This window comes from Mya arenaria, chromosome 16 (assembly GCF_026914265.1).
Source record: "Mya arenaria isolate MELC-2E11 chromosome 16, ASM2691426v1".
Classification (NCBI taxonomy): Eukaryota; Metazoa; Mollusca; class Bivalvia; order Myida; family Myidae; genus Mya; species Mya arenaria.
Window position 1 is genome coordinate 35,555,811 of NC_069137.1, and position 16,304 is coordinate 35,572,114.

At 31.9% G+C, this 16,304-nt stretch overlaps 1 protein-coding gene across 1 annotated transcript; it reads right to left on the bottom strand.

The window, feature by feature from the left end:
* Positions 1–251: 251 nt before the first annotated feature.
* On the bottom strand, positions 252–13,073 carry LOC128222583 (interferon-inducible GTPase 1-like). The gene is made up of 3 exons (XM_052931669.1): positions 12,830–13,073; positions 6,342–6,374; positions 252–2,762 (listed from the first exon to the last, which is right to left on the bottom strand). The coding sequence occupies exons 2-3, from the start codon at positions 6,363–6,365 to the stop codon at positions 1,668–1,670; spliced, it is 1,119 nt and encodes a 372-aa protein (XP_052787629.1). The 5' UTR covers positions 6,366–6,374; positions 12,830–13,073; the 3' UTR covers positions 252–1,667.
* Between the last annotated feature and the right edge of the window lie 3,231 nt (positions 13,074–16,304).

A 16,304-nucleotide genomic window follows, 5' to 3' on the forward strand; every position in this document is an offset into this window, starting at 1 on the left:
TCTTATGAAATTTTAAGGTCACGTTAGAACACAAAAAAACACGTCTGCACTGCTCCGTAATCCGCGTAATCAATATTAATGGCAGAGCATATGTTAATATTTGTTTTTTCTACAGATATTGGAATAAATAACAAAGATAGGTAATGGCAATTTAAGTGTATTCTCTGCTTAAAATATTATACATAAATGCACATGTAAATGATAAGAAAAATAAACAAAACGTGATAAAAAGTAGCTGTTAAAATGATGGGATTAAGCATTTCGGATGTGCCTATATTTTTTCAAAAATATTATATAGAGCAAATCTACAAAAAAAAAATCAATAAAATATGTATTTAATATTTAGACCGTTAACGAAAAGGATAGTCTTCACGTGTCTAATTAATTAAATACGTTCACTGTACATGTTTTGTCACGTTGATCTGAATCAACTTACATTCATGGAAAATGTGTACTCTGGAATAGAGATCCTTCAGAAGGTAATCATAAAGATAACTGATAGTAAAAGTTTCGTTAAATACGAGTATTTGCATTTGACAGTAATGAGCATCGCAACATTTGCTCAAGGATACACAAACCCATAAGCGGAAACCAATACTTCAGTCGTAACAAAATGAAAAACAGTACATATAGTCATTGAACATAAAGCTGAAATAAAACCAATTACAAAGAAAACACGACAATTGCATTTCAGTATATCGATGCGAGAATTAGTTACTTAGAAACTTCAAGAAAGAGCACCGCCGCTACATTATTACTTAAATGCCTCGTTTAAGTTTTTTATGAGTGGTCCTTTCTAAACACGAGGTACCGACTGTTACCATTTTAAATGTTGCAACCACCACAAAACTTAAATTGAATAATGTACCAAACAACTAAAACATTTTTTCACGTGACACGCATACAATCTACATTGATAAGAAATAATTATTTGCTTTTATTTGTTTGTCTCATGTATACTTTTGGTTTGCAACTGTTAATATTATATGTTTTTAAATCTGTATCAGTAGACTAGCTGTGAATATGTTCCTTTTGTTTCAGCTAAAGTATGAGTCTTGGGTTTGTTGTCACAAACCTTTTGTTTCAACATCTGTATTCTGTTGCCGAAATATGCTTTCCCTGTTAATTTCGTTATTTGTTATAATTCTCTTCGACACACACATTTTCTGAAACAATATATATCCAGCAGTGGTGTAATAGTGTTCTCAATTGCATGTTGAAATTCTTAGAATGGTACAGTAGTTTTCATTACATTATTAAGTTTAAAAGAATTCTCGGTAACTGGACAAGAACATGAACATGTCTGTCTATAGAAACATAGGTAACGAGATATTCAGTCAGTTAAGTGCTAGGAAATCATTTATTTTAGTTTATCACTTTCCCTATGAATTCAGCTTTCTCTAATTTTCAATCGCTTCTTTACGTACACTATTTTATTGTTGCCGTCCTAAATGTCGTATCCTGTTTTTTTATAATAGGGATTAACTCCGTTTTACACATATTTACTAAAACAATGCATATTTTTTACATTGGTTTACAATGTTGTCATTCAAATGTTTGGATTCTTGAAATGTCCATGTTATTTCCATTTCACATTAACATGTCAGTATGTCTATAGAAACATAGATGTTACGATATTCAGTCGAAATTCTGTCAAATCTTTTATTTTACGGATTTCCTTTTGCCGCAGTCAATGTATACATATTTCTCGTGTTTTCGATCGCTTGGTTATATAAACCATTCAATTCTTTTTCTAGTCGTTCTTTTGTTTGTTCGTACGTTTTATTATTTCTGAATCTAGCAAACACCGTATAAATAGTGGCAATACTCTGGCCTTGAAGTTTGCTGCTAAAATGTCCGACAACTCCTTTCAACCATGTGACTATTTTTCCTGGCTCATACAAATACTTTTGCTCGATGTCGATGCCGAGCTGCTTTCGGTACAAACGTATTTCATCATTCATCACCTCCACGCGGGATGAATCTAACAAAACCAGACCACACTTTGTCGCAACAATTGGGATTCTCCAATATAGATCTTGAGCCCTCTTTTCAATCAGGTACGTTGATGTTAAGTGTGTACAAGAAAACGCCACGGCAGATTGTTGCATTTGGTCAAGTCCAGATTGCGTTGCTTCGATCAATTCACCGTAGTCATACTTGTCGATGCTATAGTTATCTATCAGAAAAGTTGTTTGGTCGTTCATTCCAAGGGATTTGAGCCTTGAGATGCTATCTTCTCGTATTTTGCTTAGAACTTTTTCTTCAACATCTTCAGTACGTAGATGAGTGCGTTTGGCTTCGCTTTCAATATCAACATCAACTTGGGACCTGACAAAGAAAAACTTCTTTCCCATCGCTTCTATCATTTGTGCCAACTTCACATCATTTTCCATGAAGCGACGAGCTGTCATTAGAACGAAGAAGTCGTATGATTTCATTTTAACTTTCTCGCGGTATGTTGCCGCTGGAAAGTCTTCACTTCCAATACCAGGGACGTCCCAGAAAATAAGTTTATCGGTATTTGGATGCGGGTATCTTGATATATATTTCGTAGTTTCAACAACGCCGACATTAGCCGCCCTCCGATCGTTATGTTTGAGTCCCAAGAACGCGTTGACAAATGCGGATTTTCCAGTTCCCGTGATCCCTACGACCGCAATATTCACAGGCACGTTTTTCCAATCATTCAGTTTTTTGTCTAGCTCTATAATGATTTCTCCCGGCGTCAAGTTGTCTGAACCTTTAAAATCTGCATATTTCTAAAAGAAAAAAAAAAACAATTTCATTATTTTGTTAGATTATTTTTTGTTTTATAGCATGTCATTAGTACGTTTTAGAGTAGTAGTAGTAGGAAGATAAATAACACTACTAGCGGCAGTTTGATAAGTATCGTTATATTAACATTTTCGAAAACATTACAATTAACAACACACATTTTATTTCAAACATTGAGATCAGAAAGCTGCAGATAGTATAAATTTTAGTGGATGAAACTTCGTTTAAATCCTGTTGATATAAACATGTACATTTTGATATCTTTATGGGTTATTGGGGTAAAGGTTGTCAGATGCTTTTTTGTTAAGATCCCTGTCACTCAAAATAGCAAAAATGATTTAGATAATCAAAGCTAATATATCACGAAGTACGTTATTGCATTAATTAAAATCTGGTTTCGTGACATTGCAGATTTTCTTTTAAACTTTATACGACCGTACCGGGAAAAGGGACACTATATGCACGCACCCTCTAAACTAGTCAGTATTATGTTAATTTGCAAGACAAATACGCATCGAATGTTGTAAAATGCATCGATTTCGACTTCTAATATACACTATTAACATGTGGTCGAACTCCAAACCGAAAATATCGAGTCCCATTAGTTTCAAATCCCAGACATTCCTGTAAGATATTATGAGCTTTTGTTTGCATTTGATTTAAATGTAGTATGTGAATTGTACAAACAACTCGCCTAAAGTTATTGACACATTCATTTTATGGTCTTTCTATATCAATTTATTTTTAATTATAAGTTTAGACATACATACATAAAGTTTATTCTGATGTAAGCATGTACAGTTTATAATCAATGACACAATTTTTCAAATATACATGTATGTAAATGGTATGCAGTCAAACAAAAACATAGATAATGATACAAACACAGAAAACAAAATAATAAGTTAATTGGCATGAGAGTGTATAAAAAAAATATAACATGTCACACAGGAATGTTGATAGCAGAGTTTCTTACATCATTAGACAAACAGGCAATAAACAATGTTATCCATCGATTTATGATATCAAACTTCTTTAATTTGATTGAGTTATAACTACTTTAGCAGAATTTATAAGAAAAATGAAATATATGGAATTTATTAAATATCGATTTTGTTTTTCATTGAAAATACGTGTTGGTGAGTTTACTACTACTACTACTACTACTACTACTACTACTACTACTACTACTACTACTACTACTACTACTACTACTACTACTACTACTAATTCAACTACTACTACTACTACTACTACTACTCCTACTACTAATTCTACTACTACTTCTACTACTACTACTACTACTACTACTACTACTACTACTACTACTACTACTACTACTACTACTACTACTACTACTACTACTACTAATTCAACTACTACTACTACTACTACTACTCCTACTACTAATTCTACTACTTCTACTACTACTACTACTACTACTACTACTACTACTACTACTACTACTACTACTACTACTACTACTACTACTACTACTACTACTACTACTACTACTACTGCCACCAACACCACTACTACTACTTCTACTTCTACTACTACTACTACTACTACTACTACTACTACTACTACTACTACTACTACTACTACTACTTCTACTACTACTACTACTACTACTTCTACTACTACTACTACTACTACTACTACTACTACTACTACTACTACTACTACTACTACTACTACTACTACTACTACTACTACTTCTACTACTACTACTACTACTGCCACCACCACCACAACCACAACCACAACCACCACCACCACCATCACCACCACCACTATTACAACTACTTCTACTACTACCACTACTACTACTACTACTACTACTACTACTACTACTACTACTACTACTACTACTACTACTACTACTACTACTACTACTACTACTGCTGCTGCTGCTGCTGCTACTATTACTACTACTACTACTAAAAAAAATAATAATAATAATCATAATAATAATTATAATTTTAATAATAGTAACAATAATAATAATAACAATAATTATAATGATTATAATAATAATAATGATAAAAATGATTTGACATGACGATTTTCTATTAATTTTCTGCACATGGCGTATTTGTATTTGTTGTACTGGTATATGTCTTGCATTAAACGAAAGAATGGACTCATACTCAATTATGTCAGTTTCAGTGTATTGCCAATATTAGCAAAAAAGAAAGAAGGTAATACAAAGAAAAGAGAAAAGTATCAACATACAAACAAGTAAGTATTTGAAAACTATAATTTAAGCTACACACGAGTACATACACATGCTAACATTTACGCATTTACAATATAAACATATATTAATACAATCAAATGCTACTGTATGTAACATTTAAAAAAATCAAGAGACACCGATAGCAAATGTATCGTTTCTTTTGGCAAGGTACCTGATAATTATTAATAGATAAGGTAGATACAAATTTTCGAATAGAGTTAAACGATCTGTTTATATTACATTTAGTTCTAAATTCTATATATAGAGGACAAATACATAAAAAGGGATATTCTGATAAAACCATATTGGAGGTACATAGTTCTCTAATATTTTTTGTGTCTTCCAGTTTCAAGCTCTTAGGAATGGGCAGTCACTCCGAATCTTGATAAAGCAATTCGATGGTTCTCTTCGTCGATGTTGTCGATATACTTTTTTAATTTAAATTCTAACTTGCCCTGTGAATTCACTATATCGAACCATGTCTGAATATAATGGTCATAAAGTATTTGTGTAAGTAATGGGAAATGATTTATTTCGTTGTTAAAATTTAATAAAAAAATAAACTCAAATTTATTTAGGAGGTGTTAAACAGCTTTAAGCTTTAACCTTACTTAGTTTTATATTCATATTCACGAATACAATGTTATAACATTCCTATCATAACCACTTATAATAGAGTTTGGGGAAGTCATTTAAGCCATCATTTAAGAGCTCTCTCTTTTCATACAACAGATAGTGCAAAACGACCAAGCTCACCAATAACAGCCGCGAGATCAGTTGTCGGACACCAACAATGTGTTTATAGAACTAAAGGTGTAGCTTGTCAACCTCAGTAAAACTATAGATTTCCAAGACTTCACAACCGAGAGTGATAATAGGCACAACATAATAGTAATAATTTCGTTTTAAAATCTAGCTTTACTCTGCTGAATATACATAAAAGATTATTATAAACATTTAAGGCTTGTTCATTGAGCATTATAATAACATCATTTAAACCATTGTATTTAAATTTAATACCAAAGTATGTTAAACGGTCAAATATGTTCTGATTATTAAATAATACACTTAAAATGTCAAAATAAAGGAAGGTGCATTTCTGATTTTATAGACACCCGATTCCTCAGGTGCCGGAATATGGCAATGAATAAATATAAATCATATTCAGTATAGGTGTTCACTCCACAACGTCACTTCGAGCCTCCTCAAAGGTATGTTCTCTCGGTGTCTTAGAATAAGCTGTTTTCACAATCGAGCTTTAACAAATAATTATTTTAACATAAAAAATAAGTTTTACAAAAGTATACAAAAATATACGTACATTCTGTTCGCTACCGGTCGCCATAGTGATTAACTAAAAAGAAACAAACAGCACGTACATTATGAACGTATACTTTGAACATGCAGTGAATACATTTTGTTACATGTAGTTAATGTTATACTCAGAACAATGTCCATGGTATATGGCTATTGAACTATTTAGATTTTATAAAAAAACACACAAACAAACAAACAATAAAAATACATGAATATAAATTAAAATTAATATCTGTCTTTTCTTATAAACATGTCAAAAGTATCGCGACATTTTGATATATGTATACTCGTACATGCTCATTTTAGTAGAGGTAAATTGATAAAAAAAAAACTCTTTTTTTAATTGGAAGTTATGTTTTCAATATCTGTTTGCCCATATATAGCAAGTTTCTCACCTTGGAGTATGAATAATTCTCATGTAAAGGTAAATAATTTATGAATACTAAATCTAACTTGAAGAAAAATCAGTAGTTATAACAATAATAATTCGGATATACTCGTAGTATTCTAAAGCTACACTCTCACAGATTTACCGTTTTTACAATTTTTTGTTTTGTTTTGGAAAGAGTATTTTTTTGCAAACCAATGGGAAAAGATTGCTGACAAAAGATCAGATCGTAGATTTGCCGTTTCGAAAATTTATTATTTATGGCTTAGCCCGTTACTTACGGTTAAAGAAAAATGCATAAAACATAAAAAAATAACTTAAATATAAAAATCTGCGATCTATGTTTTGTCAGCAGTCTTATATCCCTTGTTTCCATGGATTTTCGCAAAATATGGCTCGTTCCAACACAAAAAAAGAGAAAATGTTATCAAAACGTTCTATCTGTAAGAGTTCAGATTTAAGGAAAGGTGTAGACGATAATAAGATATATTATACTAAGTGATGAAATAATACCATCGGCACCAAAACAACAATGGAGTATAAAGCATCGTCGGCACTCATTTGTAAGCAAAACAAGAAAATAAATCAGCGTCGGCAAACAATTGTAAGTAGTAACAAGGGATAGAGCAAACCATTGAATTGATCCATATTGAAAATTTTTGTTGTATCACTTCGAAATGTTTGTGGAAGAATCCGTGTCACACGAGACCGAAGCAGTGGCAGTGGCAGATGCAGTGGAAGTGCTGATAAAGTATTAGTATTAGTATTAGTAGTAGTAGTAGTAGTAGTAGTAGTAGTAGTAGTAGTAGTAGTAGTAGAAGTAGAAGTAGTAGTAGAAGTAGTAGTAGTAGTAGGTCGAAATCATTTTATCGTCCATATATAAGTATGTACAATTTATTCAGTTTATGATGATACATAATTTTCTGAAAATGAAATTCCTTTTCTGATATTTTTCCTAAGTAATGACCCCGTGCCTGCTAGGATGACGAGCTCATGATTGCATAGTTTGACAAACGTATTCTTATGGGGGGTTTTCACAACCTGTGCTGTATGCAGTCAAAAACACTCCAACGAAGATGTTTTGTTTAAAGGCTACAGGTTTTCATCATAAGAAACAAATCTAGTCAAATTGACTTTATTCCTGACATTGATTGTGACATGCGAAAATATAACATGATAAAATACAAGGACTTATATCGCTAGACATCTTCACTACCGTCTACAGCAGCCTGGAAGAAGATTGTTAACTCACAAAAATCTACCTTCCACGATAATTTATGGCGTGTTTCAGCAGTGATCGGTTTTATCACATATGTGCAGCCAATTGAGCTGTATTCATTAAGCTTCTAAGTGATATATTTCGAAATTTGAACTACAAATATTTTAAAATTATACCTTCTATTTTCCAACAAATTATTCATAGGCTTTATCTTGCATTCGTTATGATTTTGTAGAAACTTCTTTTAATTTCCTTTAAATTCAACGTTTTTTTAATGAAAATTTATTTTTTCACTGAGATGATTTATGAAATCGGCCTTTGCAGTACAGTTGCACATGACCTTCAACTGCGTCGAAAAGTTGAATGTAGACATTTTCACGTTCAACGTTCACACCTATGCGGAAATACGGCATCACGGCCAGTACTGCTAATCAAAATAACACAATAACTAAAATGCTTTCATGGACTCAGAACTCAGTTGTCTAAAACAAACTGACGCTGACATCAAGACCAAAGAAATGTGCACATTTATTTATTTCATTATTGATAGCATTACGTGAGCAGTAATATAATCCCTAATGACAACAATTAGACAATTAAAAGTGTGACTTTAAGACAACCTTGAGCGCTGAGTATCGTTACAATTAATGTGTGTATCCCATCATTCCTATAAGCGTTGCATATCATGTCATAATTATGCGTGTTTAATAATTTTGTACTTATGTTTTTATATTATGCATTCTTTATGATATAAACATAAATGGAAAAAAATACCATTAAGACTTGTATACTAATTGATACTCGACAAAATGGTATCATTCAGTTTGTACAAAAAACATCTCAAATAGGATAACGAACAAAGCAGACTTTTATCCACTTTATGTTACACGTACATGTAAGGTCGCAAGAAAAGTTGCCTTTAAACTGATAACAAACGATTAGGAAAGAAGCAACTACCTCAAAACTTGTCATGAAAGTGACCGAAAGTAAGAATGAATCGCTCATGGAAAGTTGTACCTTCGCCGTATTTTCCGTATAGAATATCCATGTATAACAAGAGGTTACCAGTTAAAAGGACGGATACAATATAATCTGAGAGGGATCAAACAGACGATATAGGTTTTCTAAAGGTAAATGAGAAGAATAAAAAGCGATATACCAGGCGGACGAATGTGATGACATATTATAAATGATACTCCACCCAAGAATATAAGTTAATTTTGAATGTGTCAATAAGTTAAGTTGTTATACAAAATTACCAGTTTTAAATAATTTTGTATCTTCATCAAAACATATTTACTAGTAAGCTGTAAATAGTAGGTTTACCTATATTGCGCTTTGAAGAAAATTGATACCATGGTACAACTTAAATATACATCAAAAAGGTTTAAAATGTTAGAACCGGTATTAGGGGTTATTTACATTTAATTGTTAGTTGTCAAAGCAATGGAATCAAATTATAAATTTTGATAAGTTCTGAGTACACTGAGGGATTATTCTACCTTCTTTTGCTAATCTTAATAAGTATTGGTTAAATATAAAAACAAAATTTAAACCAACGGAAATACTTTTGAACAGCAGCTGATATAGTGACAACTCACATTTTGTAAACATTGTATTTAAAAAACAAGTACTTGAGACAGTGATTATTAAATGATGAATTTATAGAAACACTTAATTATACCTCAACATTTTTGCACAATATAAATGAGGTGCATGTATCAAGCAGTGATGATAACACCATAGATTACTTTCATGTTGAAATATACAAAGTTCACAACGGGGTAAAAAGAGGGTTAGGAATGAAATGGATTGGAAGAGGAACACCACTAAACGGCGAAGGAATGAAAAACATATTATCAATAAAAAGGGCAAGCAAAGACACTAAATACAACCTAAAGCCGGATTTTAACTTAAATGTCAATCTAAATGCCACTATCAGTTGCATGTTTACTTCATACTAGCAGTTAGGGTGCAGTTCTAAACAAAAATAGTTAATTTCAAATTAACCAACAATTCAAAAAGGGCAAGAGAAAAAAAAATCATCATTTGAGATGACAACACACTTTTACACAACACAAATTTTACTATCCTCACTTAATTGAAAATACAGCAAGTAGAGTTTGCAAAAGATTTTTCCTGTATACTTTGGATATATCTTAAAAGAAAATAGAAACAGAACATGGCAAAACAGGAATTTCTGGTGCGGCTGGAAGAGATCGAAGAGGTATGTCTGATGGGAGCAGATCAAACAAAACTCTAGGCGATATGCTTTAAACTGTTCGTCAAGATATTGAATCGTTCATGACTATTTCATCACATTACTCTCGGAAGGATACTTATGCATTAAATAAATTTAACTAACATCGATTGAGCATAAATATCTTGAAAAAGGACACACATTTGAACGAGAATGACTGTGTGCTAGCTGTTATCACGAGTGCTTCGCGACATATGACAATATACAAAACACATTAGTAGGCACGTATAGTTCGATCAGCAAGAGAAAAAAACCTAAATTTGTCAAGGAAATGAGCCTTTTCGACTTTATAATTTTTAAAATGGTAAGTAATTGCCTAAAGAATTTCGACCTAGCTGATGGTAGAGAGAAGGTAAGTGTCAGTGGGATCAGGCACCTCAAATTGATAAATGATAAATACTTGCTTTAGTATGATAATGACTCTGCAGAATTTTTGGTTGTGATTTTTGTACAAGGGTTCGCAGAGCCACTGAGAATACACCAGATGCAAATGAAATTCCTCTTGTGCAGATGAGAAAAGAAGCCATTACAATCAGCATTGTACAGTACAATAACCATATCAGTGTGTAACTTACTACCAGGGCCCCGCCATCTTTTCTATGCCTGGCTCTTACATGACAAAACTTTGAACAGTTTCCAAATAGAATAATAAGATTTACCACAACAGCAAAGCTTTTCATAGATTTTGTTGATTTTATAAAGTCAGCAAGTATTTTGTCGTTGAGTTACTTGATATTATAAATGTGCAGATAAAGGCATTTGTGTGGTAGAGATAAGGAATGTTTCGAAACAGAACAGCTTTGTTCCGGTGTTTACTGTCCTGTTCGTGGTAGGTCAGTAACAGTAAACAGATGGCCCAAAACTGAAATAATTTGAAAAATTTGAGGTTGAATTTCTGAAATTTGCAGATATTTTAATTACAACAGTTTAATGAAAGTATATTCAATATGTATAAGTTAATAACACAGTATTGCCATAGTTGTACTCTTCTTGATTTCAAAACTAAAAACTATTATGTATCTTTTGTTTTTAAATGCTAATGGTCACATGTATACAATTATGTAATGTATAATTATATAATGTAATGATATATGACAATGTGCATGTGTGTTGCGTTGGTCAAGATAATTTTCTACAGTCAACTCTTTGAAATCAGTTATCTGTTTTGAATTGGTCAGTTACCTAAATTAATCTTGGTTAACTTTGTTAATATTTATACATTTACTTTTGCTTTCTAATTAAATAATTAATAAGTTAATTTTTGCCAAAAAATACCTGGTGGACAAATTTATCATAAAATAGGCTCTGTTTTTTTTGTTATGATATTGACTTTGCGTGGAAACGCGTCAGTTTGGGATACATCTCAATGTTGCAAAATGGATCATCACGTTATCAAAATAAGTGAGCCAAATTATTATTGTAAAATAAAACTATAACGCTTGTTTGATAAAAAACACTTTATCAACAAACAATGGTATAAACTGATTATAGAAAAACAATTGTTGCAATACAGCATAAATTATTAAACTGTTTTTTTTTTCTAATATATGTTTACCATCTAAAAGGAACAGTTAGCACAATGACTTTTTAATTCACGTAAAGATTGTGGCAAACATTTTAAGATCCGAGAGAACGATCACTCATGAGCTTAGTATTCAAATTAATTGCTGGAATTTAACAAATTTAACTTGCAACACCAACACCATTTGATATGGTTATGTTTAATTGAAATCTGTGTTAGATAGTCCAGTTTTATTTTTAAACCATGTATTATCCCTACAGTAACCCTATCATTTACAGCAAAAAATAAAAATAACTGCAAAATGTTAAATATTCATTGCATCACGTAGGAATTTTAAATACTCAGTATAGCAAAAACAAGCAATAGTTCAATCACCGCACACCTATCCTGGGCGGTGAACCAGTACTAGGTGCCTTCACTTCTGCAAGGAACTGACAACTCCTGTACATGCCAAGGGCAGTGGTACTGTGCAAATGGTCGTAGAAAGGATTTCATAATCAATCACAACAGAAATGACCTGGTCCGCGCGGGAATCGAACCCGGGCTTTTCTTCCGATCCATTCAGAAACATTTATACATTATTTCGTTTACATTTTTGTTTTCATTGAACTGATGAAAATGTTAAACCTAAGCTTTCCCGAATGAAAAAAAGTTATAGTATAGGTTATAGTAACAGCTACATTTTCATAATTTGAAACTTCCCTTTTAGTTGCAAACTTCTGACTAATTACGAGAATGCCGTTTAATAAAATTGATTGTTTAGATAATATATATTTACTCTCACAAATTTGTTTCTTTTTTATGTGTTTAAGGAAACCTTATACCCATTATTTTTTTTTGTTTTACATGTCACATGCTATGTTTTGTTTGTATATTTGTTTGTATAACGATGAGCTTGTAATTCTTAAGTCAAAGTAAAAAACTCGTTTCCTATTGCAAAATTAATAATTGTACTCATAATCATATTGTCATCCTTTTTGTAGTTTAGATAATATCGGAAAAAATACAAACACATGAGTTTTATTTGGCATTACATTGTATGTGCGAAACTCGGGCTGTTTCAAACAACTTTTAAATCATATAAACAAAAGAAAAATACTTACAAAATGTGATTCTTCAAATGTAATCCTTAACAATTTGTTACTGAAAAAAGAATGTCCGAGAACGTTCGTCTCAACTCTTCAACTGTTATCATTGACCTTGTATGATCAGTGTAAGACAGCAATGTATTGGTTCTCCGTTTTAAAACGTTTTGTAATAGTTTGGTATCCTAGAGGTTATCCCCCATCACATGTAAATGTAATGGTATCACTTTTGGAATTTTAACTAGATACGTTTAATGCGCTTTGTCATAATGGCTGATCCCTGAAATGATTTTGAAATATTATATACTATCTCGTCAAATGTATAGCTACGCAGCTATACGGATCTGGATTATGTGTCAGAACGTTATCTGATACACGTGGCAGAGCTTTGCGGTTTAAATTATTTCATTTCTTTGTATCTCGAATACAGAGATAAGTTTAGTTGGCATAAATTTGTTTAAGCTTGTTGGTACACGAATGTATTTTGACCCCCATGTTAGATCGACCCCCAGTCAAAATTCTTAAGATTAAATTATTCCTTTTCTGTAAAATATAGACTCCCATATAAAAAAAGACTCGCAACGATCTAGCCTATAAAATAGTGACCCGTATTAGTGCTTTGCAGAGCATAAAATATAGCAGCAATACACGATGTTCTTTGTTGTTACACCTTAAGTTTAAAACATGTGTATCAATTCCACTGCGTCATGTGTTTTTCATCTTGATGGCTAATAAAGGCCGTTTATAAAGAAAATATATTGCGCATTGGACTACGAAATATTAAGTAGTTCTTATTCTCAGGTTACATACCAGCCTGTCCAACTCTAAAGTATATACTTGCAGGAGTTAACAACATTGAATGCACTGCAATCAGTGTTCAAGCTATATTTTGTTTAGATTTATAAACTGTTATCCTAATCAAAATGTCCTCATATGTTAAATGCTAATCATGCTATAGGGTCTATTAAGTTGTTGGTAAATTGTAGAAACCAGAGAAAGGTTGACCAGTTATTTAAAGTCCACCCCTTCAGATGATTCTGTAAAATAGCTTTTTACTACAGCTAAATAGCTAGGTCAGTATGTAGGTGTAATATATTAGTAAGCTCATGTGAGGTTAGGTTAATAATAGAACAAAAGGTATCCAACTTGTCAGTTATAGTATAATAGAGGCTTTAGACTAATAGTTGATATTGTTTTGGTGGCATCGAGAAAATAAAAGGACTCTCAATTGTTCGGACTTATTCACCCATTCAAAAATGAATACTTTGATAAGATTTACCTTTTGCGGTTTTTTTTTCTTTTATATGATTGTTGGGATAAGAGTGAGGTCTGTTCACTTAAACTGGTTAAGGCCCCCAGTAAATTTACTTACCGTTCCAAGGCGGTACCTAACAATCCTTGATAAACATACCTAGTTTTTTATATATAGTATGTATGCACTGTGCTGTTTGTGGAGCTGTGTGCTGTTCTTCCATGTTGTTTGTTTGTGATTTTATGTTATATGTCTTTGGCGTTTGCCCAGTGCCATAAACCGGGTTTATGTTTAAACGTTTTGCTACTGAGCTTGTTTTTATAGCTTTTTGCATACATATTGAACATTATATGCGGATAGAAACTAGAATATAGAGTGTCTAGAACTATTCAACTGTGTTCTATGAATAATAGTCATTTTGAAAAGTTCGATGTTTTATTTAAGTGTAATAATAAATTACAGTTGACTTACACTTATTGTACAATATTGCAATATTAAGGATAGGATTCTATTTCCCTCTCTTTGTTTTAACTGTAATAAGGCAACTTATAAATAAATGAAAAATAATTTAATTTCCCTAATTTAACACTTACCATAACATACTGTAGCACCTTTTCAGCTACGTGTGGCATTTTTTGTTGTTTTTATGGGGCCCACAGATTGGCTTAAAAACGTCAAATACGAACGCTCTACGTTGCAAAGCAAATGCGTACAATACGTGTTTTTATGCGGTTAAGCTATACTGTGTCTTATACTTTTTAACAACCTGATTTATTGATGTTATAAAAGTTTTCAGGAAATGAAATGTCTCTAAAAACTCTTGATTTCTACCCAGTTGGGTCAAGATATGTCGACCCTAAATAAAGTTATCCAGTTTCAACCATTTTTCTGTTTTTAGTAACATTGACCTTGATCTTGACCCTAGGGACCCCAAACACAATTTCATGAAGTTAATTAAAATTTAAATTTTTGAAAAATATGGGTAGATATGAAGTTCATGATTGAGATGTGTGTTTATAAAATAGCAATTAAATTTAGTTGCTGACTGATATTGATAGGTTTGGTAAGCTTAAAAAAATTGTATGACATTGGGAAAATATTTCCTAAGATTTGACCTAGTTTTTGATCTGAGGTGACCCAAATTCACAAATGTTTAAGACAATATGTAAAAAATATTCTTACAAATTTTCATAAAGATTTGACAAAAATTAATGTTTTTTTTATAACCGTAGAATTCTTTCTATTAAGATTTGACCTTTTGACCTAGATGGGATGACCCATATTAAAGAACTTTCAAGATATTATGCAGACAAATATTCTGACCAAGTATCATAATGATTTTACAAAAATTGTTTAATTTATATCGTGGAAAGATTTTCATAAGATTTGATCTAGTGATCTTCAATTTGACCCGGGATGACCGATATAAAAAATTAAAAAAGATATTATGCAGGCAAATATTCTGACCTAGTTTCATCAAGATATGAAAAAAATGTTGAATTTATGATGTGAAAATATTTTTCCTAAGATTTGACCTAGTGACCTAGATTTTGACCCGGGTTGACCCATATTAAAAATATGCAAAATATAATGCAGACAAGCATTCTGACTATGTTTCATGAAGATTTGATAAAAATTGTTGAATTTATTACCGTCAAATATTTCTTTTAATATTTGACCTAGTGACCTAGTTTTGACCCGAGATGACCCATAATCATATATGTTCAAGTTAACATGCCGACAAATAGTCTGACCAAGTTTGATAACCATTGAATAAAAACTCTGGTTTAATTACATAAAATGCAAACTTTAACGCAGAATTGTTATCGCCCGCACGCCCGACTGGTTTTCTCCATTCTATAACCCGAAATTTTTCGATGAAAAATCCAGCTAAAAATGAGGAGTTGTGTACACACTAATTCTTCCTTATAAATATACTGTGTTACTCTGAGTCGGGAAACACAATCCATAATTTTAGTTAATCTCTAGAATCTAGAATTCCCTTACTTTTCTCACGGTACAAAAATGAATGAGGAGTTGCAAACAAGCAGGGTCATAAAACTTTTGCTATTTAAAACTGTACCGCAACAGCAATTTTAAGACAGTGATACTCATTGATGGATTAGGCCCTCAGACAGCTACATTTGAAATGAAGATCAGACTAAATTCTCTAGAGATAATCTATAGATATACATGAAATAAAGAACAGTTTACAGTGTTGTTTGTATTATGCTTGTTCTC

Bases quoted from the DNA above. Each gene is read 5' to 3' on its own strand.
- LOC128222583 (XM_052931669.1), bottom strand. From the start codon at position 6,365: ATGGCGACCGGTAGCGAACAGAAT. The intron at 2,763-6,341 runs GTACGTATATTT...TTTTTCTTTTAG, and splicing joins CGACCGGTAGCGAACAGAAT to AAATATGCAGATTTTAAAGG.